This window comes from Uloborus diversus, chromosome 4, assembly GCF_026930045.1.
Source record: "Uloborus diversus isolate 005 chromosome 4, Udiv.v.3.1, whole genome shotgun sequence".
Classification (NCBI taxonomy): Eukaryota; Metazoa; Arthropoda; class Arachnida; order Araneae; family Uloboridae; genus Uloborus; species Uloborus diversus.
Genome location: NC_072734.1, coordinates 188,575,589 through 188,598,057, shown reverse-complemented (window position 1 = coordinate 188,598,057; position 22,469 = coordinate 188,575,589). Strand labels below are relative to the sequence as shown.

At 34.6% G+C, this 22,469-nt stretch overlaps 1 protein-coding gene across 1 annotated transcript in view; it reads right to left on the bottom strand.

Moving 5' to 3' along the window:
- Window positions 1-22,469, bottom strand: part of LOC129221056 (erlin-2-like) — a 47,158-nt gene that overhangs the window by 21,261 nt on the left and 3,428 nt on the right. Inside the window, exons 2-3 of the mRNA XM_054855494.1 lie at window positions 9,715-9,799; window positions 3,581-3,681 (exon numbers count right to left, since the gene is read on the bottom strand). Of these exons, the coding sequence (XP_054711469.1) occupies window positions 3,581-3,668 (88 nt within the window). The 5' untranslated portion in view covers window positions 3,669-3,681; window positions 9,715-9,799. The remainder of the gene's footprint in view (window positions 1-3,580; window positions 3,682-9,714; window positions 9,800-22,469) is intronic.

The following is a 22,469-nucleotide window of genomic DNA, read 5'->3' as shown; positions in this document are numbered from 1 at the left end:
CTCGGTATCACTCTAGATAGAAAACTCACTTTTGCGAAGCATAAAAAAATCCAAACTGATAAAACCAACTTTAGAAAACACCAAATGAGGGCCCTTCTCAACAAGTACAGTCACCTTCCCTTTACTAGTAAGAGACTCCTTTACATAACTGTCTTACGGCCAGTCCTTATGTACGCCATCTTCATCTGGGGTTTCACTGCAAAGAAAATTGTCAAAAAATTACAAACCACTCAAAACAATATCCTCAGAACTATCAGCAATTCTCCCTGGTTTATTAAAGGCAGGGACATTCACAGAGATGCCAATATTAATTCCATTTCACATCAAATCATCCGGGAGGCCAGAAAATTCTATGGAAGTCTCCACTCTCACCCAAATCCGCTCATCAGAGAGCAAGCCATTTTCAACGAAATTAGAAATCCTAAGCATAGGTACCCCGCCCACTCCAGGCTCCTTGATTACGACTCCTTAAGCACAAAAAACAACCCTCTCCCAAACCCACAAGCTGATTATGATGATCTCTTTCCCCCTTAAGTGGGCCTTTTGCTTTTGGTGCTGTTTATTCTTCTAGTGTTTCCCTAGGAAAAAAAAAAAAAAAAAAAAAAGGAAAAAAAAAAAAAAAAAAAAAAAAAAAATTATATAATTTTACAAAATGACAAAAAACATAGATAAATATCTTCTCATAAACTGACAAAAAACAGTCAACCTTTTCCATGAACTTTTCTCAAGTTTTCCAAAATTGAATTAAATTTTTCAAAATTTTCAATTTTTTTTCAATTCATTTATTTTTTTTTTTTTTTTTTTTTTTTTCACAAGTGTGGCCCTGACGACGTCCTTTTTTAATTTTTTTCGCTCTTTCCCCTTCCCCCCCTCCTTTCCATCTCCCCCCCCCCCTTTTTTATGTTTCATACATTGAGTGCTTCGCACAATTTTTGTCTACTCCACTGACCCTAATCGATTTCAGGTAAATGGGTATTCACCCAGGCCTGTGAAAATTCAATGTCTTGTCTTGTCTTGTCGTGATGCATCGCGGTGTATCAGCGAGTAGTCTCGCCGAGTCATCCGCGATGTATCTGCGAAGGCAGTTCTTCCGACGCATCGTGATGCATCGCGGTGTATCAGCGAGCCGGGGAGAATCGCGAAGGTCCCGAGCGTGCGCAATCTCGCCGAATCATTATGAGGCCGTTCTTCCTTCCGACGCATCGCGGTGTTTCAACGAACGCGGTCTTTCGCAAGCATCGTGGTTCGCTCAGACGTTCTGAAGCCGTTGGAAACATCGCGGCGCATCACGATGTATCGTGATACACCGCGTTTCACCGGGAATCGCGGTGTATCGGAAGAAGAGTAAATATAAACACCGGCGTGGCGATGATTGCTTGACACCGGTGTTTTGCGATGTATCGATGTATCGCCCAGCCCTAGTACTCATATGTCATACATACAAATTTAAGACATAAAACAATGTTTTATTACATTATTTTTGTTACATGATTATTTTCAGCACCAGACTTATTTTACAGTAGATAATCAACACAATCATTTCTAAAAAAAAAGGATATTTTTACATATTATGAAACAATGAACCTTGATTTCTTTCAATCTATGTCAAACACTTTATAATAAAAAAAAAAAGGCAGGTAAAAATTCCCTTCTGTTAGAAAGGATAGTTAACAAATGCCCTTCAGTTAGAAAGGATAGTTGACAAATGTAGTTCAGTTAGAAGAAATATAACAAACACCATTCAAAATTTGATTTTTTTTTTCTCATAGTAGTGGCGAATTGGTTTGAAATGTCTGTTTGGAATTATCTCTTACTTACAGATGAAAATGAATTCAACTTTTTTGGTTAAATTGTTATATAATTGTAAGTAGAAGAAAAAAATGAGGAACTTAATTGTAAGAACTTAGTTGGATCAGTTAATCAGGACGATGGAGGTGTTATGGTGTGAGGGTGCATATCAGCATCAGGACTTGGCAGCTTGAAATTTTTTGATGAAATAATGAATCATGCTGTTCATTTAAATATTTAAAAAAACAATTTTAAACTCTTAGTCTAAAATTTGGTTATCGGAAACAACTTTGTTTTTTATCAAAATAACAATAAGACGCACACGGTTTTCAATGTTTGCGTCTGGTGCCTCGAAAATTGTCCTACACAGTTTAGAAATATCTCCTCAATCGCTAGATTTGAACTTAATGTAACATATTTAGAGATATCTGGAGGCTAGATTACGAAAATAGGGCTTTGAAACAAAAATAGAGCTAGAAAACAGTAAGACTCAAAGTGTGCTTGAACACTTACTCAGAAATTACACACAAATAAGAAAAATTAAACATGGAAATCTATTGTCAGACGTTCAAAAGCTGTTGTGGATGTTGAATGATATTCTACTAAATAATAATTTAATAAAAAGTTAGATTACCTTCTTTACTAACAAAAAAGCTGAAAGCCTGTCTGAATCTCTGTGACGCCCATAGCGCCTAGACCGTTTGGCCGATTTTCATGAAATTTGGCACAAAATTAGCTTGTAGCGTAGGGGTGTGCACCTCGAAGCGATTTTTCGAAAAATTCAATTTTGTTTTTCTTTTTCATTCAAGTTTTAAGAACGTTTTTCCGAGCAAAACTATCATAATATGGACGAGTAAATTACCAAGTTATCATAATGTGGAACCGTAACATGGGCAAGCCAATTGATGAGAAATTCACCATGTTTGTAAATATACCAGGCGAACCAAAAGACCTATTAATTTTCTACTACAGGCAAAAGCCGTGAGGGTACCACTAGTTCATTAGTATGTAGACATTTTTTAAAGCGTACAAAGACTTTTGTGAGATAAAATTTCTGGCACTTTTTGATTTAAAAGAAAATAAGTTTTAATATTTCATTAAAATGTTTCAGGTAGTTTTGTTAAAAATTAATCATAGATCTTATAATTAAGTACCTATTCTGAAAAATTAATTCTAACCAATTAAGGGCCTATTTCAATGAAAGTCGTAGGTGTACGAACACTTTTGGAAGCCACTGTATGTTGTAAAAAACCTTCATAAAACAGTTCTTCCAAGGTTATATAAAAGAATTTCAACCCCGGTTTGGCAACAAGTACATTGCTAATGGTATTCAGATGATTATAAATTTCTGCCTACAACATGTTGAAAGTTTTGTTGAAATGAGTTAGAAAACTCCTCTCAACAAAACATTCAAAATGACAAAAACCATTCGAAACAAAACATGCATAACATTCAACACCAAAAAACATAGCTCAATAAAACATTTAACTCATTTTAACAAAGCATTAAAAATTGAAAAGATGATTCTTTTAATCTTCCAAAAGATAAAGAATTTCTTTCAATACACAGAAATGTAAATACAAATTTTAACTTACATTATTTTCATAGCTAGATATTTCCTATAAAATAATATCTTAAATAAGAACTGTTTCATGACAATATTTGGAATTAAATGTAACAAATTAGAAATTAAATCTCTTGAAATTTTTTTTAAAACTCCACAATCCAAAATTAGTTAGCATTTAATATCCTTTTTATCCTGTCCAATTAATAACATTAAAACTTTACGTACCTTCTTCTATTTTGTGAAGAGAAAAGTTGCAAACAATAAATAATATAAATGCAGCAGCAGCAGCTACAACAGCTGATGGAGTAGCCATGATGAAAGATTAGCTATAAATGATAAATATCAGGGTAAAAGAATGCAAATAGGAAATATTGACATAACTGAAGGGCATTGCAAATTTTCTACAGGAGAAATTAATAAATAATTCATTCAATATAGTTTGAAGATAACTTGATTATGTTGTAAATTAGATATACATACACAGCACGGGACCTCGATTTTAAAATCCCTGAAATTTGGAAAACTCTGAAAATTTTTTCTTATATTAATTATTTTTTTCTTCCCAATTTTAAACATTTGAAAGTCAACATTTGGCACTTACATGTAACAAAGTATTTACAGTTTATATTTTCATTTGTAAATACCAGCTGTCGTGCGTAACATTAGCATCTTGCTGAAGTTTTGCAGCAAATCTTTTAACGTACCCTTTATTTTTTATTTTTTCATGAGTATAAATAAATCACTCATTAGGAGGCATATTAAACAAAAATGCAATGCTATTTTTGACATAAATATTTATTGCACTAGGTAGGGTAACAACCCCAGTAATTGGCACTTTAAGAGTTTGACCTTAAACTTATCTCTGTTTTCATTTGTTAGAAAAGAAATATTTACTTGTAAATATTTTTGTATCGAAAAAAGCACACCTGTGCATCTATTTAGTTCACTAAAAGCAAAAATCTTTGAACAGATATTTTTATAAAAATATATGTATAAAAAGTTACCAAAATCACCAGTAATTGGCACCTGATACCCCAGTGTATGACACCTTCTGATCCAGTAATTGGCACATGTTAATAAAACTGGAAAATCACTTAATTTTTGACTTTTAGATTACATACAAATTTCGTCATCATAAGAAACATATTTAATATTGATTTAAAGTAGGTAATTTTACATAAATTAATGTTAAATCATACATCTTGACTTTAAAAACGTATTTTAGAGAAATAAAAATTTAGAATGTTACATGGAAAAAAAATATTGAGATTATTGTTGATTCATCAGTTGGCATGCAGTTTTGATTTAACAAATAATAGCTGTTTTCACATAAAAAGGATCATCAACCCGATGATTCAAAGGGACCATAAAAAATGAGCACTTCAATACAGTCACAATATCCGATTGTGATGGTCAAACATATTTGTTTTTTATTGTTTCTTTTAAAAATTCAATAGTAGATTCTGGAGGATTCAAATCAATTGTAGAAACCATATATTGTTGCTGCAAAAGTATCAGAAATCAAACTTGTAAACATTGCACGAAACATTAGGGATTATAAGCCCATGTGCCAATTACTGGGGAATAGCAAAACTGAAGCACCACTACATGGCATCCATCATTTCTTCAAAGAGCCAAAAAGAGACAAAATATTTATTTCTAGCCACTCAAAGTAACATCTTTCAACTTAACAAAACTTTTGATAACCAAAATTTAAGATATATTTTATGTCAGATTTTGATGGATTGATGTGCATACTTCCCTTAAGCCAGAGAAGAAGCTTTTGCAACAAAAATGGTTGATTTGACACAAGCCACAATTGTTTCTCTTTCGTATGCACTGCTACCATTTTGTAATATGAATTGAAGTTATAATCTTTAAAGTAAATGTACATTCAGATGATATATAGCCTTCTACTTTTAAAAGATTAGATACGAATCTTATTTCAGGACATTTTTGTTGGAAGTGCCAATCACTGGTGACCTGCCAATTACTCGGGTCGTTACCCTATCTTCTACAATGCATAGTGATGAAACGCATCGTATGCAGCTGCATATTATTTCAAACTTATTCTTTTTTCACATAGTACCAAAATAGCCTTTCATTGATATTTCAAACAGGAAAAAAAAAAAAAGACTTGAACATAAACAAAAGTTAAGAAAAAACTGTGTAATATTGCACAATACAAAACTTTTGGCCACTTTTTGAGTCAGGATCTAAATAAGAAATATTTCAAAATCTGGAAAGGTCACAGTCCTGAGCATTCCAGATTTTGTAGTCCGATACTGTATTTATATCTAAATTGAAGCATTAATCAAAGTAAGTTTTAGGCTCTACTTCTGAACATAGGACGAAATATTCTTTTGCATGCAACCAGTATCACCTAAGCATAAAGAATACACTGGTTTTTATTGATATACTTTTCTTGTGTAACTTTTGCCTTTTAAAATTAACATTTGAAGCGATTTTTCTATGCATTTTTTTCCTTAACAGTTTTATTGGGCAAAAAGTTTCTTAATCATACAGACAAGAAATAACTTGGACACACATAATACTAAAACTAAGTTAAGTCATCACTCAAGGGACCAAAAATTTTTGACCACTTATGCGGAGTGACTACTTATGTGGAGTGGGAAATTAAGGAAGAAAAAAAAGCTTTACAAATATTCATAATAGCAGTAGAATTCTGCAAGAAAAACAGTAGCTAATGTAATCAATGTCTATAAATTAGTGCAAATATTTAAAAAAAAGGGGTGGGGGAACACTAATGATAGTTACTTTGTTTTATTTTATCTTATTTATACATTACTAAATAACTTATTTTAATGTAGTTACGGTGCATTAATGCAATCCTTCAATATTGACTCATGAAGTTGTTACTTATGCAAAACTATGATCTCTCCTAACATACATCAAGCTTTAAATTCTGTGTTTGTAGTTCCTTGAACGGATGTTAAATACTGACTAACTTTCTCCAGGTATTAGATTTTGTATGTCTTGCTGAAAGGAGTTTTATTCATACTCTTGGCACTCGGCAGAGTCATAGCAAGAAGTATGCTTTAAACGACCAGAATGGAGGATCGAGATTTCAAGGAAAAATGACTATCAAACAGCCTTTCAACTAAGTCCGACACTATTTTCTAAGATCCGATAAGGAAAAGGAATCTTAGAAAACAGTTTTTGAGTGACTAGTTAACTGGGTAAAATTAAATTTGGTGACCAGTAAAGGAGGATCATTTTACATTACTGTGAATGAGACCTTTTCAAGACCAAAGAAAAACGACCACGAAACGGGATGACCACTTAACCCTTTCGACTACTTATTGAGGTTTCACTGTACATTATAATTTTCATGCAAATGAAAATATTAAGACCAAACTTCAGAGTTAATATGAATGCATTATTTTGTGTAATATGTTTAGGAAATTTCAAAGTGGTTACATTTTGGCCTTAATATTGAGCTTTCAAAGTGACACAAAGTTTGCTGCTATGGGCTGCAACTCACTTACTGATATTTTATCCCATTCCTTGCATAAGGATTTCTTTAGGGATGACAAAGTTTTATGAGTCCAAGACCTTCTTGCTTTGTTAAACGGCATCAACGACCCCAATATAATGGTTTGGGGTGCGATATGTACTAGTGGGAAAATATCACTTGTTTTTGTTGATAAAGGGATAAAGATTAAACAAAAAACATACCGCTAATGTACTTTGAATCATACTCTTACTTATTTTAATGCAGATTATTTCAGCTAATGCAAGGAAGGTGCTCCAGATAATATAGAAGAAATTTTGAAATAAGACTGACAACAGAGCAGTAAGAGAAAGAACATACAGTATTGGGAAAAAAAAAAGAATGTGTAGTCCCTTGTGATTGCAAAGTAAGTACAAATGCTTTTTCTGAACAAACATTTTATTAAAACTATCATTTTTGTCACATTTATCATAAAAACTCATTCTGTCCTTTTGCTAAAATTTAAAAATAAGGATTAAGTACTTACTTTCTGTAATATTTTACTGCCAAAAAATTAGAATTTCTCAACATTTAACTTTTTTTTTAAAACTTGGCTAATCCCACATTAAAGCAATCGACAAAACGAATCAGTTAAAATATTTTAAATACATATTATATATGCTCTATCAAATGTTAAAGGACAGTTTTTATTAGAACCTGACAGAAATGGGATGTCAAGATACACCATTTTTTACTTAAATGAAATTCTTGTGGTGGATTTTTCATTAAGATTTCAGATTTTTTTTTTTTTTTTTTTTTTGCTTTTCCTCCTGAATATTATTTTGGGGACACATAAAAATTCATGATGGCCTGACATAGAAATGTTTCCAAATCAGGGTTGGCTTTCTGCCGGCAGAAACTAGTTTTTGCCGTGCTAGTGGCAGAAACTGGTTATAGTAACCGGTAAAAACTGGCAGAAACTGGCAAAAACTTAAAAATGTCTTTAATAACTCAAGTAACTAGTAAATGATATTTGTTTAAGTAAACTAAAAAATTAAACATCATTTCATCATTTAAAAAAATAAAATCCCATGATAGTGTCCTTGATTTAGTTCAGAAAGGGAATTTGACAATTGCAGAGGCTCGTAGCATTTGGATTAATTTAACAAAGGATAAAAAATCATACAGGGGTGCTTAGGAAAGAGGAGTGACATACAAAATTAAAGAGGCATTACTGATTGTAATTTGCTCACTTATATGCTTCCTCTTTTTAAATTGTTCGTGATTAAAATTATCATGTCATGTGCTTCAAGAAGAAAGTGCCAGAATTTTACTCGTCTAGATTTTGTACCTAATGTCACAGCTTTGCAAAACAAATTGGCCCCATTTCTCAAAACTTATTTTTCCAGTCAAATTTTTACCACAGCCCCAGTTACTACATGGTGGACCAGTTATACAATAGATGAAAGTTTCATGAACATTGCTTGCTCCTTGATGCATTGTCTGCTAGCTCTTCTGTTTTAAGAATATTCTAAAATTTCTCATTTGTGCGTAGTAAATCGAGAACCTGTTTGAATTTTTGAAACCTCCTTTTCTAAGAGGCAATTGCAGGATCCAAACAATGTAACATTTGATTTTGAATTCTGATAATTTTGTAATAAAATTACAGTACTTTGGGTAACAATTAATTATTTTTTCATTTTGCGAGTTTTTGCCAGTTTCTTCCGCAAAATGGCAGAAAGCGGTTTTTGCCATGCTGGTTTTAACCGGTTTCTACCAGTGGTTTTAACCGCCTCAGCAGAAACTTGCCAACCCTGTTCCAAATAGACTTTTAAAAATTTGATTCTCTCTGTGCATTCAGCTGCAGTCAAAGAAGTTCCTTATGATTACAACATGACATTTAGTACTTAACTTAAAATACATGATAAATTTTATGGCTGCCCTTCAGTGCAGCCTGGCAAGACCTTTTTCTTACCCTATATATAGTACAAAACTGCGAAACGTATATAAGTCTCAAAGTTGAATAACTTTATATTTTTAATCTATCAACAGCAGTGGCGGCAATTTTGAGGGGGCGGAGATTTTAGGAATCAAAACTAAAAATTATAAAAAAAAGCAGAAGCATCAAAATTTTCAGATCATAATTATTTGCTTTACTTTGTATCTGTTTACAAAACAATATTTAACACGTAAGCAGTAATTTTTAGTTTATGTATGCATTGTTTAGATATTAGTAAATCAATTGTTTTACTTAAAAAAGCCATCCTTGCTTAATGATATTATTACCAAACATTTTTGACATTTCAAAATACTTTGGGGTAGATGATGTAAGTCTAATTCATGTCTAAGTGTTTTTTCTTGGAAAGTTATTGTGTGCGTAATTCATCAAAATTTTAAGAAAAACGTGAGTTAAGCTGTTTGCTTTGCATCAATTATCACTCATATGCTCTCAAAATCAGCCTTAGCAAAATTTTGTACTCCCCCCCCCCCTTTTTTTCTTCATTTTTTGCTGCAGCTAAAAAAATCCCATAGCTTTTAGTTTTTTTTTTTTTTGCCTTCTCACTTTTCAGCTCCCTATTGCCGCCTCAGATCAACAGTAGAATTTTTAAATAAATAATGAATAAAATTAGGAGAACAATAATTTTATTCTACGAAATATTCTCCTTTATATATATTTCATAATTTTTATTGATATTTTTGACTCATACTTACTCATTGAAATGGGCAGGGGTTACAATTGAAAAACATAAATGGTATTTTGATTTGAAAAGTATCAAAGTAAATCTGAACATTCAGAAATTTCAGTGCAAAAAAAAAAAAAAAAAAAAAAAAAAAAAAAAAAAATCATTCTTCAAAATGTTAGACATGCATAAAAGAACACATAAATTAATTGAAAAATATTTACTTAATTCTCAGTTCGAATAATTTTTGCCAATAGTCGTCAGACAAATTCTTCAGAATTTTTTCTTAATTTTCAAAATTTATAATTTCTAAGAAAAAAAAGATAAGAAATCATGTAAAGTACAAAAGAGAAATCATAAACTGATACAAAAGCAACTTCAAAGAATGAACATTCAACCAAAACCAATGGAAAAATACTTAAAACTAAAAATACATTCCTAATTAGGTACTTATACAACTTAGCAGTTCACAACAATATACTTTTAAAATATATATGCTAAGACGAATGAATCCATTTATGCAACACCTTCTTTTTAAAGACGTAAGAAGTAATAATAGTTTAATTTGTTAGTCATTATCATAATTTTCAAGGTATACCTGGCAATCATAGTTGAAACTTTCAAAATCTTTTTATTATTGTGGTTGCCAATAAGTTGAAGATTAACAATAAATTAATAATGTCATTTCTCATAGCATGGAAACTAGAAACATGAATTTGGCCAGAGGAAATTTGGGCCCGTTAACAGACCCTTCACAAAAATTCGATCAACCATAACGGACTCATCGCAAAACTATAATCAACGAAAATAGACCTTTCATATTATTAATAAAGCAAATCTGAAATCAAAATAACACACATTTCCATATGTAGGTTGATAATTTTTCAAATCTTTTAGGGGGGGGGGAGGGCTGAGAATAATTATATTGCACATGTAATTGTTTTATAAAAGTATCTAAATTAAGATAATATTCACTGATGCTTGAATTTTTGAAGCTTATAAAAAATTAAAACTGAATAAAAAATGTAAAAGCGTCACTCATGCTACAATGGAATCCTGCTGTGAGCAGGTAAACACCAAATCTCATCAAAAACAACCCTGTTGTAAAAATTTCCCCGCCAAGAAAACCTTTAACTTTTCCGCACAAAAAAGAAGGCCTTCATTCTAAACCCCAAAACCCTCAGCCTTAAAAAGTTATGATATCTAGTTTTTTCCGCCAAGTACCTGCCAAACTATCATCCTCCCTGTTCTCTTTCATCACATCTACTTCCGTTAGAACCTCCTCCCACCTTCAACTCTTCAGAAATATGGATAGATCCTTTAAATTGTTTATCCTGTTTGGCGAAAAGCTTTTCAAAGTGAAGTGGTTGCTTGGTGAGCAAAAAGCTTCCCGCCAAACAGGATAAACAATTTAAAGGATCTATCCATATTTCTGAAGAGTTGAAGGTGGGAGGAGGTTCTAACGGAAGTAGATGTGATGAAAGAGGAGAACAGGGAGGATGATAGTTTAGCAGATACTTGGCGGGAAAACTAGATATCATAACTTTTTAAGGCTGAGGGTTTTGGGGTTTAAGATGAAGGCCTTCTTTTTTGTGCGGAAAAGTTGAAGGTTTTCTTGGCGGGGAAATTTTTACAACAGGGTTGTTTTTGATGAGATATCACATCTTTTTGCATTGATATTATTACTTTGTCTGTATTTTTAGAATTGAGAACTTCAAGTCAGAAAATGCTCAATTGAAACAACCCTGTTTTGTGTTTTTAAGGAACAATAATGGCAAGCCTAATTTTACGTCAAGTTATTTTCTGACCATTTAGATTCTATGTTCGTTTTGCGAGAATTGGGCTGTTTAAATTTTATTGCAATCCTTGTATCCTCTCTGTTGCATAGAAAACTTCTTGGATAATAAAATACTATATTTTAAATTATATTGTTCTCGAGTATTTTACAACTTCGCAATAAATTCTATTAGTTCCTTTATTTGACGGATTATTCAACATTTTCATGAAGGTTTTTTAAAATGTTTTACAGCTTGCGGGCTATTTTAATCAAGCTTTTCACTTTTTATTTTATGACTTTTTTTTTAAAATCGTATTTACGTTTTAAGAAAAAACATCGTATTTACGTTTTAAGTTTTTTACGTTTTATGGGATAATTTTAATTGTTTGGAGATTTATCTGTCTTTTGATGGAGGTCTTTGTCTTGCTTAATGCCTAGTTTTGTTTAAAAGCTCATTAAAAAGACGAAATAAACGCATGTTATTACCAAGCAAAAAAAAAATTAAGCCATTAAATATTTTAAATTTGAAAGTGTCAGAAGAGCTATACAACTGTACTCGACGTCAAATGGCGGATATCTCAAATTTGCTGCAGCGACTGCGCATGATGCACTCAGACTTAGCTCTTTAAAAGTCTTGATTAAATTAATTGCAAAATTTTGTCTGTTAACAAATTACTGCAAAACACGGATATCCACACACGTATTTCATATATTTTCAATTCATAATGTGTTATGTTTGTGAAAAATGCATTAATTTAGAAAATAAGCAAAAAAAAGGGCTACTTTTCGCTTTCAATTATAAAGTAAGATGTATCATTTTCATATGCGTATAGTTTTATATAATATGTCACGCAAAATATTCTAATGGTTTAACTCTAGTTTCGCACCGACATTTTAAATTTTCCCCCTCTTAAATATATCAAAACTGAAAAACAGGGGGAAGGAAATTTCGCATCGGCAAAACTTTGGGGGGGGGGGGGGGACAGCATTCTTATCTCGTTCATTAATTTGTTTCTCCACTTAAATATAAACAAACATGGAATCTTAAAACAGAAAGCCCAATGAGCTAACAAACAACATGGAATCTTAAAACAGAAGGCCCAATGAGCTAAGTTCGCACGCATGCGCAGTCGCTGTGGCAATTTGTGAAAGATTTAAAGTCTAGTTGCAACTGTTGGATCTGTTTTAGTCTTGATTGAATTTCATTTCCTAAGACAACTTTGAACAACTGTTAGATCTGTTCTAACCTTGCAATTGCAGTCAGAGATTAACAAACCCTATGAGCTGAGAGTAAGTACATAAGAATTTAATGGAAATTAGTGATTTTCAAACTTTAATTACTCCAGACCATGATGTCTCTGGGGGTTGAATTTTCGTATATGTACTCAATGGCCCCCCAAGAATATGTATCTCAAAAATCATTACCATAGCCCCCCGGGGAGCTGTGATAGAACCCTGGGAACGTACAATTTGGGGGGGGGGGAAACCAGGGGGGAGGGGGGTCAAATGGCACATCAGTAGAGCACAAGGAATGTGTGTGCGACATTTCAGCTTGATTCGTCTTTTCGTATGGGCTGTAGCCCTGTTAAAGAAAGCGAAAACTTTTTTGAACAGCGATTTTCTAACTTGAATTCCTCCTCCCCCTGATTGATGGCATTGTATTTTGGTTTATGACGTTAGGGGCCACTAGAGATTGAGTATACCAAAAATCAACTCCGGGGGTCTTCATGGGGCTGAGCATGGGTGCAAGTTTGGTGATGTGTTCAAGACGGAAAATATTTTCAGCTCCCCCCCCCCGCCCGCATGCGGGCTTAAGGAAAAATTTGTATGTATAAATGTTGCAGATTTTAACAATGCCAGTTTTGGAATCTGTTTGATTTAAATTTTAAGCCTTAAAATTGTAATATTTAAGTGTTTTGACATCATAATTCCAAAAAATCTAAAATCCGGCAATAAGGGGGGGGGGGTCTGGTGGCTCTCCCCCAGAAATTTTTTCAAATTGAAGTCCAAAAAACGCTGTGGTAGGCCATTTTGGTAAAGTTCAGGGAAAGGAGGGGTTCAGGGACTCTTACATCAATTATTTCAAACTGATAGTCCCAAAATCACAATATTGGGCAACCTTCAAAAAATATTAAAGAAAGAGGGGGGGGGGGAGGAGACGCTATGGGCTTTTCCGAAATCGAAGATTTAAAAACGAAATTGTAATTTAAATTTCATAACGTTTATACGCTTTTTGAATGCACTATTGAAGGGATGGATTTCAGGAACCCTTCTTCGGCAATATTTCGAAATTGAAGTTTCAAAAACGCAATTTTAGACGATGTTGGATAATGTAAGGGGTAAAAGCGTTTGCAGCACCCCACCATTAGTTTTTTGCCGATCCTAAACATTTTTGTAGTAGCAATAAAATCGCTTAGGACATAAGATTTTCACTTTTGCAACATAAATCAGTTCTGATTCGAAAGTCTAACCAAGGTAGCGCCAACAAACTAGAAAAGAAGGAAAGGTGGGGGAAGGGTAAGGCTGACTAATGATAATGAACTATCACCATTCCCCCCCAGTCTTCATTTGAAAAAGAATTCTTTTATAAGATAGCAGGTGGTGAAATTAGTAATAAAAAATCGCTTCAGTGAAGTAGATATATTTTTTAAATAAGGTACCCTTTCCAACATTCATTAATTAAAAAAAGAAATAGGGGAACTGAATCCTAACTCCAGGCAGGGTTCCCGAATCGCATCCCTCTTAAGGCACTCAAATATAGCCTAAAGTGGCGCTTTAAATATTTCAGCATCAAAGAATTTTCGGAAGAGAACTCCCGAACCCCTTCCTCTGAGTTCACCACAAATGTCCTAAACTTCAATTTTTAAGGCTTCACTTTCTAAATTGTTTTGTAGGAATAGCACCCCTCTTACCTATAAACATGACTTATGACTGCCTAAAAATTTTAATACTTTAATTTTGGAAACTTTTTGAAAAAATCTTCCTACACCCTTCCCCCTTAAGTCATCCAAAGATAGCCCAAAACAAAGCTCTTAAAATTTAAGAAACTAAAATGTTTCGGGCTGGGGGTGCGGAATACCCCCCCCCCCTCTCATTGTGTTTACTAAACGCAGTGTAAGTTTTTGTTTAAGATTTATTTTTCTATTGAGAGAGCAACTCCCTTCCAAACATCGCCAAAGACAACCCAAAGTTTTAAGACTTCAATTTCGAAAATGTTTCGAGAAAGACCCCTGAATTCCCTAACCCTTAACTCACTCAAAAATAGCCAAAATAGCATTTCAATACTTCAGGGAGAGAGACCCCCCCCCCCCCCCCCGAACTCTTTCCTCTAAGTTCATTGAATTTTACTAAAATTTGCGGTTTCCCCTTTTCATCACCGAAGATTTAAGAATTTAAATTCTGAAACGTATTGAGAGAAAGCCTTCGAATTCCCTCTTCTTAAGTCTTCCAAAGATTACCTAAAGATGAGTTCTGAATACTTCAGCTTTGAATATTTTTTGGGAAAGGAGAACCTCGAACCCCAAGACGGTTCAAAGTTGCGCTTTTAAGACTCCAGTTTCGGAATTTCGCCTAAAGAGAGCCCCCTCCCTCCCTCTTGACATTGCCAAAGACAGCCTAAAAGATTTAAGACTTCAATTACAAACAGTTTTCGGGAGAGGGTCGCAAATGCCCTTTAACTTAAGTAATTTAAGTATATCCTCAAATAGTTTTTAACACATCAGCTACAAAACATTTTCATGTTAGAACACCAAAACCATCTCTCATAAATTCACCAAAGATTGCCTAAATTAGTGTTTTTAAGACTCCAGTCTTCGATTCTTTTTTAAAACCCACTTTTATATGATTAGAGACAGCCTAAAACTTTTTGACTTTTAAATTTTTAAGAGTTTGCACTGGAGAAATATCGAACCACTCCTAGCTTCAAAAATATTTTCAATTCAGTTTTTCGATATTTTTTACTGTAACCCGTGAGTAACCCCACACCCCCTAGATTGTCTAAGATATCAACGTTTTAAGACCTTAGTATCGTGGGTTAATTTGCGGACAGATTACCCTCTTTGCAAGAGCAGCAATTTTTTGCAAACTCGTACTGCCGTTATTTTTCTCCTTTCCTTTCTCTCCCTCCCCCCACCCATATTTCCATTCTAGCGAGTGTTCGAATCGATGACATTAGAATTTAATGATTCCTCAAGTCATTGTCAAAAATGCAGGAACGGTTTACCCATCGGTGTTTCCAACCAACTAGAAATCCCCCCCCCCCTCGATCATTTCCAAAATTCCCATTTTCATTAAAATCTTCAAAATCTTGATAAGTTTCTGTTTTACCTGGTATGTGGACGCCCTTTACTGTGGCGAAAATATTTCATCTTGTCAGCAATCACTCTCAATCAGTGATGCAGATTCAACTCTTAAGACATTTTAAGAGCGAACATAATTTTCATTTATGCGTGTCAAGTTTGCAAAAAAAAAAAAAAAAAAACCCACAAATGAAAAAAAACGAAAGGATGATCGAAAATAGCATGAGAAAAGGCTAAATTTTCAATTAGAGCCGATTGCTTCGAAAAATTAGGGAGAATAGCGAGCAACTCCTCGGTCTGCAATGCAGCGAGTTGGAAATAAAACTATACCTAAAAAAAGTCAAACGGCGCGAGCCGAAAAGTCACTCCTCCAAAAGCACGTTGCAAACAAAACAAGCACATGGCGGAAAACCGAGAGAATGTCGATGTAAATTCGTGGTTATGGAACGGTCCAGTAATATTAAAACATATTTTTCAAACATTCAATTTTTCTTTTTTCATTCAAAATTAAAAGAAAGTCATTGAATTTCTTTCCGTCCCGACCTCCGTCTCGGAAATTTTGTCAAGACGGAAATCCGTCCTGAGACGGAAGGTCTTGCACCCATGGGGCTGAGATACAGGGGCGTGAAAAACCCAGAAAACCCCAACTTGTTCTGTCGTGTAAACTGTTCCTTAGTCGCTTTTTTCTTTCGTCTTTCTTGGCGGTGGTTTTGCTTTTGTTGGTTGCTGACGTTTGGTTCTCTTGGCGTCCTGTGATTAGAAATGAGTTTTTGAAACATTTGAAGAAACACATTTTGGATTTAATACTAACAATAGAGAACCTTTGGAATTGACTTTTCCCCCCCGCATTTTCTCAGGAGAAACCAAATTGCAAGCTTTTACAATAAAGCAAAAATGTGCAATAGGTGATAAAAATACAAACCAATGAAATATTTGCAATTACTGCCCTTTACCCGCCCATGGCAGTACTGATCTTTAAATCTTTATGTTTTCATTCTACACATACAACAGAAAATAAGTTAGTTCCAATATTGGACAACATTTAACACTAAAATTATCTGATGGTGCTTACCTAATGTGGTTCAATGAACACCCTGTGAGGCGGACCAATGTATCCCAGGCATGGGACATGATTCACTTTTCAAGGTTCGTTAAATAAAGTTAATGACTTTAACATTTAAAAAAAAAATCTGGGATGATGAGAAATTTTTAATTTTTTATTATAGAAAATGGACTTGCTCATTAAATATTTTGATAAGATAAAAAATGAAAAGTAGAAAAGCGGACCAACATGCCCCAATTCCCCCCTCTATATGTGGGCAGTTCCCAAAAGGTGGGAGCAAACACAGACCTCAACTTTGAAGCTTCAACACCAAATAACTTTCATTTTAATTAACTCAAAAATTTTTGAGTTAAATTATAATACTGTATAGAGACAAGAATTGACATAAATTATGGAAAAAATGCTCTTCAAATGCCCTTAAAAAAATATTTTCTTTGCTAAAAGGCACAATTTTGGACATACCAAAATGTTAACTGAGCAAATGTACCATTAAAAAAAAATTAAGGCCATGAATCTCAAACTGAATATTTCTTTGATAATATTTTCAGCAAATTAAAAATTTAAAGACAGATTATTTATGTTGTAAACAATTTTAGAAAAAATGGAAGTTGGCAGTTTGATGTATGTCCAAAAGTTACGATCTTGACAATGCTATTATTTAGTGATGGGCATAATCGAGATCTTTTGATAATCGAGATCTCGGGAATCGAGTACTTCGGATAATCGAGTGATTGATAATCGAGATCTTTTTCAGTCTATCACTCGAGTGATTGATAATAGAGATCTTTTGAAATCGAGAACTCGAGCGATTGACTTCTCGAGATCTTCCGAATCGAGTACTCGAGCGATTGACTTCTCGAGATCTTTGAAATCGAGTACTCGAGCGATTGACTTCTCGAGATCTTTTGAATCGAGTACTCGAGCGATTGACTTCTCGAGATCTTTTGAATCCAGTACTCGAGCGATTGACTTCTCGAGATCTTTTGAATCGAGATCTCGAGATGTTTTAAATCGAGATCTCGAGACGTTTGAATCGAGTACTCGAGTAGTTCATTTTCTGAGCTTTTCCAAAATTGAGTTGACTGCTACGGGGGTGCCCACTAAAAGGGGGATGGGGCATGGCGCAGCCTGTGCAACTAAAATTTTTAGAGCCGGTTTTTTGAGAGGGTTTTTTTTAATCTCATTTTCGGAAGGGGGGAGGGGGTTCATGGCGCAGTCTGCGAAGCCGAAATTTTTAGAAGCGGTTTTTTGAGAGTTTTTTTTTTTAATTCCATTTCAGGAGGGGGGGGGGAGAGCTCTTTCTAGACGGATGCTCCGTAACATTTGAGAGGGTGCGCCATCGCCCTGCGAAAGGGGGGAGGTGGACTCCCTTGACTTCAGTTGAATTCCCGAGTTGTTTTGGCAGGGGTGCGCTCGAGATAGGAATGTGACATTTAGCCTACCATTTAGGGGTATAATAAGGGGGATCAATACCACTCCCCCCAAATTCCACGAAAAATTCTAGTTTTTACATTTAAGTGGGTCTAGTTTTTTGTTGTTTTCCAATAAAATGGCAGATACACCTTTTGTCCCCTTACCCTCCGGTAAAGTTCGAGATGCAAGCTTGTTTTAGGGGGTCGATTCGATAGATTTTAGTCTTCATTTTGGGGTCGCAATCCTTGGAGGATGCAGGTTCAACTAGATTCCCTGTTAGCTTGTCAGAAACTAGGAGCTCAGCATTTGGGCAACTGAGTGATTTATTCGAACGGTTATGCATTTAAACTAATGATTTTCAGTTATCACGTAATTATTTCGAATGGTTTCGGGCTCTCAAACACGAAGTTAATAATGTAAACAAGTAGGGGAATAGTTGCTCTGCGCAAAAGTACTCATTCTTTCCTAGTTTATAATTTTGCTTTTTTTTTTTTTTTTGATGTTCTTGTTAAGACTAGTTAAGTATATTTATCTGACTAATACATGAGGAGGGAGGGTAAAATATTTCTGATTGCGTTTTCCAGAGGATTGGGATTCCCGGCGCATTGAAAAGTGTACAAGTGTGGCTTGATGTGCATTGAAGTTCATGATTATTTTTTTTCTTTCTTGATCCGCTCTTTTTTATTTTTCTTTTTCATTCGTCGACTTTAGGAATATGCAATAACAGTAAAAGTGTTGGGAGTGAAGTTGAAATGTTTCTGAGTGCATTAAAAGAAATATTGAAGTTTGTCATGTGGGATTAATTTTAGCTTTCACTCTTCGGCCCAATTTTTAAATAAAAATTACATTTTATACAGTTTTTTTTTTTTGAAATTCCATACGCAAGATATTTGTGACTTTATTGTGATATTGATTATTTTATTGTGAGAAAAAAATCATCTGATGAAAGGGGGGAGGGGGCCTTTCTCTTAGATAATAATGGTGTGCGTAGCATTTATTTTCGCGTGGGTAGTTAAATTTAAGTATTTTGCTTCTTTTACTCGCTTCTGTTTATGTCATATTTCTTATAGTTTCGTAAATGTTGATTGGTATATTTATTATTTACTCAACTTAAAGATTTTCAGTCAATTAATGTGCTGATTTTATGGTTGTTTTTTTTTGTAAAGTTGAGGCAAAACTGCTGAAAATGCTTAAGCTCGCAACGGTCCATTTCGGAACTTATTGTTCCGTAGTTACGTTTCATTTTCCGTGCACTGGTCCTCAAAAAGGTTAAAATTGATTGTCAAGTTTCTCTGAAAAGCAGATTACGTATTCGGTTTTCAAATCATCCGAGATACTCGATAACCGAGCATACCACAACAAACAATATATTATACAAGAGAGAGCGCGGGGGAGGGGGGAAAATGGTGCAGACCGCGCCATTGAAGTTTTGAAGAGGAGAGGGTAAAGGGATGAGTGTCATCGCCATGGGGGGGGGGGGCACCACTACATTATAAACACCTTGCGTTTAAACATTTCATAAACGTTTTAACATGGCTGCCACAGCGTTAACAATCGCTTTAAAACGTTTACTCAACGAAGTGTGCTCTCTGAGTAACCCCATTCGAAAAAAAGCAGAAGCAATTATTTGATTCAATAACCTTATAGAATGACAGGGGTGACACATTTGAGAAGCAATTATTTGATTCTAAAACGTTATAGAATGACAGGGGTGTCCGTCCGCCCCTGTGAGCAATGGCGCGCTTTTTATGACAACCCCCCTCCCCCAATAAACGATAATCCGAAAAAGGGCTAAGACTACATTAAATTTTCAATTACACGGTTTGTACCATACCGGTCAAGGGCGCCCATATGCAAAATTTTAAGGGAGGGGGCTCAGATATTTTCCCCATGGTTTAATAGGATATTTTCCCCATAGAAACCGATTTCTATGGGGATTTTATGATTCTATGATTTTTACAGATTAAAGTTATTAAAATTTGACATTTTTAATAACTGATTGATTAATTGCTGGAGAAGAAATGATTTTACATTTTTGCAAAAAAAAAAAAAAAAGTACTAAAAGCAAGGATGTCCTAATTTCAAAAAAGGGGGAGGGAGCTTGAGCCTCCACTTGACCCCCCCCCCCCCCATATGGAAGCCCTTGATACAGGTTTAATATATTTTTAAGTTTAACAACTCTCAAGTTTAAACCTGCTAGTGTCGCCCATCGACTTGCCCATATTATCATTATCCCTCACTTTTTAATAAAAATTGTACATACGTACGTATTTAATCTTAATAACTGTCAAGTTCAAAACAGTATGGAAAGCCTTTCTCTATCCTTTGTTTCAAGATTTCACCAGTTGCGGATACAGAAAACCATTTGAAAGGGGTGGGGGTCATGCTGAAGGAAGTCCTCCCCCATGAACGAAATTCCAGTTTTAAGTACTGAAACTTTTTTGGGGGTCAATAAAAAGCCCCAAATCGGTCAGGAATAAGGCACATAATTGGGGATAAACGTTGCAAATTAATTTCATAAGCAATAAAACAAAGTAGTAGTTCAAATATTTTCTTTGAAAAATAATTGATGTATTGAAAAGATAAGATACTGTCATCGTTTGCATTTTATGCATAAATTATTTGAACACAATGTGTACGGATACTATTCTCGAGAGTTCAGGGGGGTGGAGGGTCATGACCCACACGACCCTCCATTGTATCCGCCACTAACGCAACACATGCCCCTCCATAAATCCGCTCATATGATAATTAACAATTTTCGTTCTAAAAATATCGTTCGATTATTAAGGAATCTCTCAATTATCGAAAATTCGAAGCCAAACATTCAACTATTACCCCATTCGAATAAAGCAAGAGAAAAGCAATCATTCGATTTTAAAAATCATTCCAAATCTATCCATTCCAAGAGCAAAGGGCACCACCTATGAAGCTCTTCCCCCAAGAGCAATACCCCCAAAAGAGACAAAATCCCCTAAAAATTACAATCTCGCAGTTTACGTCAAAACTCCCCCCCCCCCCTCTTATTTGCACCCATAGGAATGAATTACACGATAAGTTAACCACTTGTTTTATTAAGAAATAACTAAGTACCTTTGTGCCGAGAAGTAACATGAAATAACAAACGTTTTGTATCCCAAATATACACAGTACTGCAGAAACGTGTTTTGGAGTTTTAAGGTACCCTTTTTTCAACAAAATTGTAAGCTTTTACATATAAGGGACCATTCCTTTCTTACGTATGGATGATTTTGGCCATTTTTGACCCCTTCCCCCCATGTAAGGGTACATAAGGTTTTTCAAACCCCTCCCCCTATTCTTACGCAAGATATCATTTCGTTTTTCGAAATACTGAAATAACTAATCTAATATCACTGGAATCGAAATTTAATTCACTATTATTAAATTAAACCTTTTTGTATGAAGAAATATTTACTAAAAAGTTGGAATCTAGACTGAATGTGTTTTCGACATTTTTTTGTATATGATGCGATAGTAGTTAAAAATAAAACATGCCATACAATCGTGCAATTCTTTTATTATGTTTTACATAATTAATTCTTCGTAAAACAAATAAAAAACAGTCATCCTAATACGTTTTTATTTTCCAGACACAAATGAAACATCGGCTTGGAAAATACTGCGTAAGAATGCGTCTGAACCCCTCTCCCCCCCCAAAGTATGTAGACATTTTTTCAACCCCACCCCCTCGGGACCCTTACGTAATTAATGAATGGTCCGTAAAGACATCCAGTAATGTCCTTACATCCACAATCTCACTATTATGCGTTGAAAAAAGCGTTCCTTGAAACCCCGAAACACGTGTCTGCAGTGATCTGTATATTTGGGCTATAAAACGTTTGTTATTGCCTATTACACTTGTATCATTACCCAATCATATAGTCGAAGGTGAACGTAAAGGGGAAGACGTCCCCTCAGGTTTTCAACTTAAGTATTCCCCCTTTTCACCTGAACTATAATTTTAATGCCTCTCAAGTTAGAACCTTAAAAGCGCCTCCAACCTTTACTTCCACCACCGGGACACACAACACATGTCTCCCACAGACCTGTCCTTGTGTTCATTCATTAACATTAACACCTTTCGCTCAAAACATATCATTAGACTACCAAGCATCCCCAAAGAATCATTTGATAATCAAGCATTCAACAGTATACATTCAATTATAACACTATTCGAATGAAACATTCGAAAGGCAACTATTTGATTGTAATACCATTTAGATCGCAAGGGTATCTATTCCTCAAGTGTGCAGGCACACTTTTTAAAATTAGGGATCCTCTCTCCCCCTCAAGAAGGACACTCCCTAAAAAAGTCTAACGTCCATTAGGAATTTCAATGGCGCAGTCTGCGCAATGACCCACCTCCCCTGTGGGCTCCTCAGCGCAGCCCGTCTTTCTGGGGGAAGG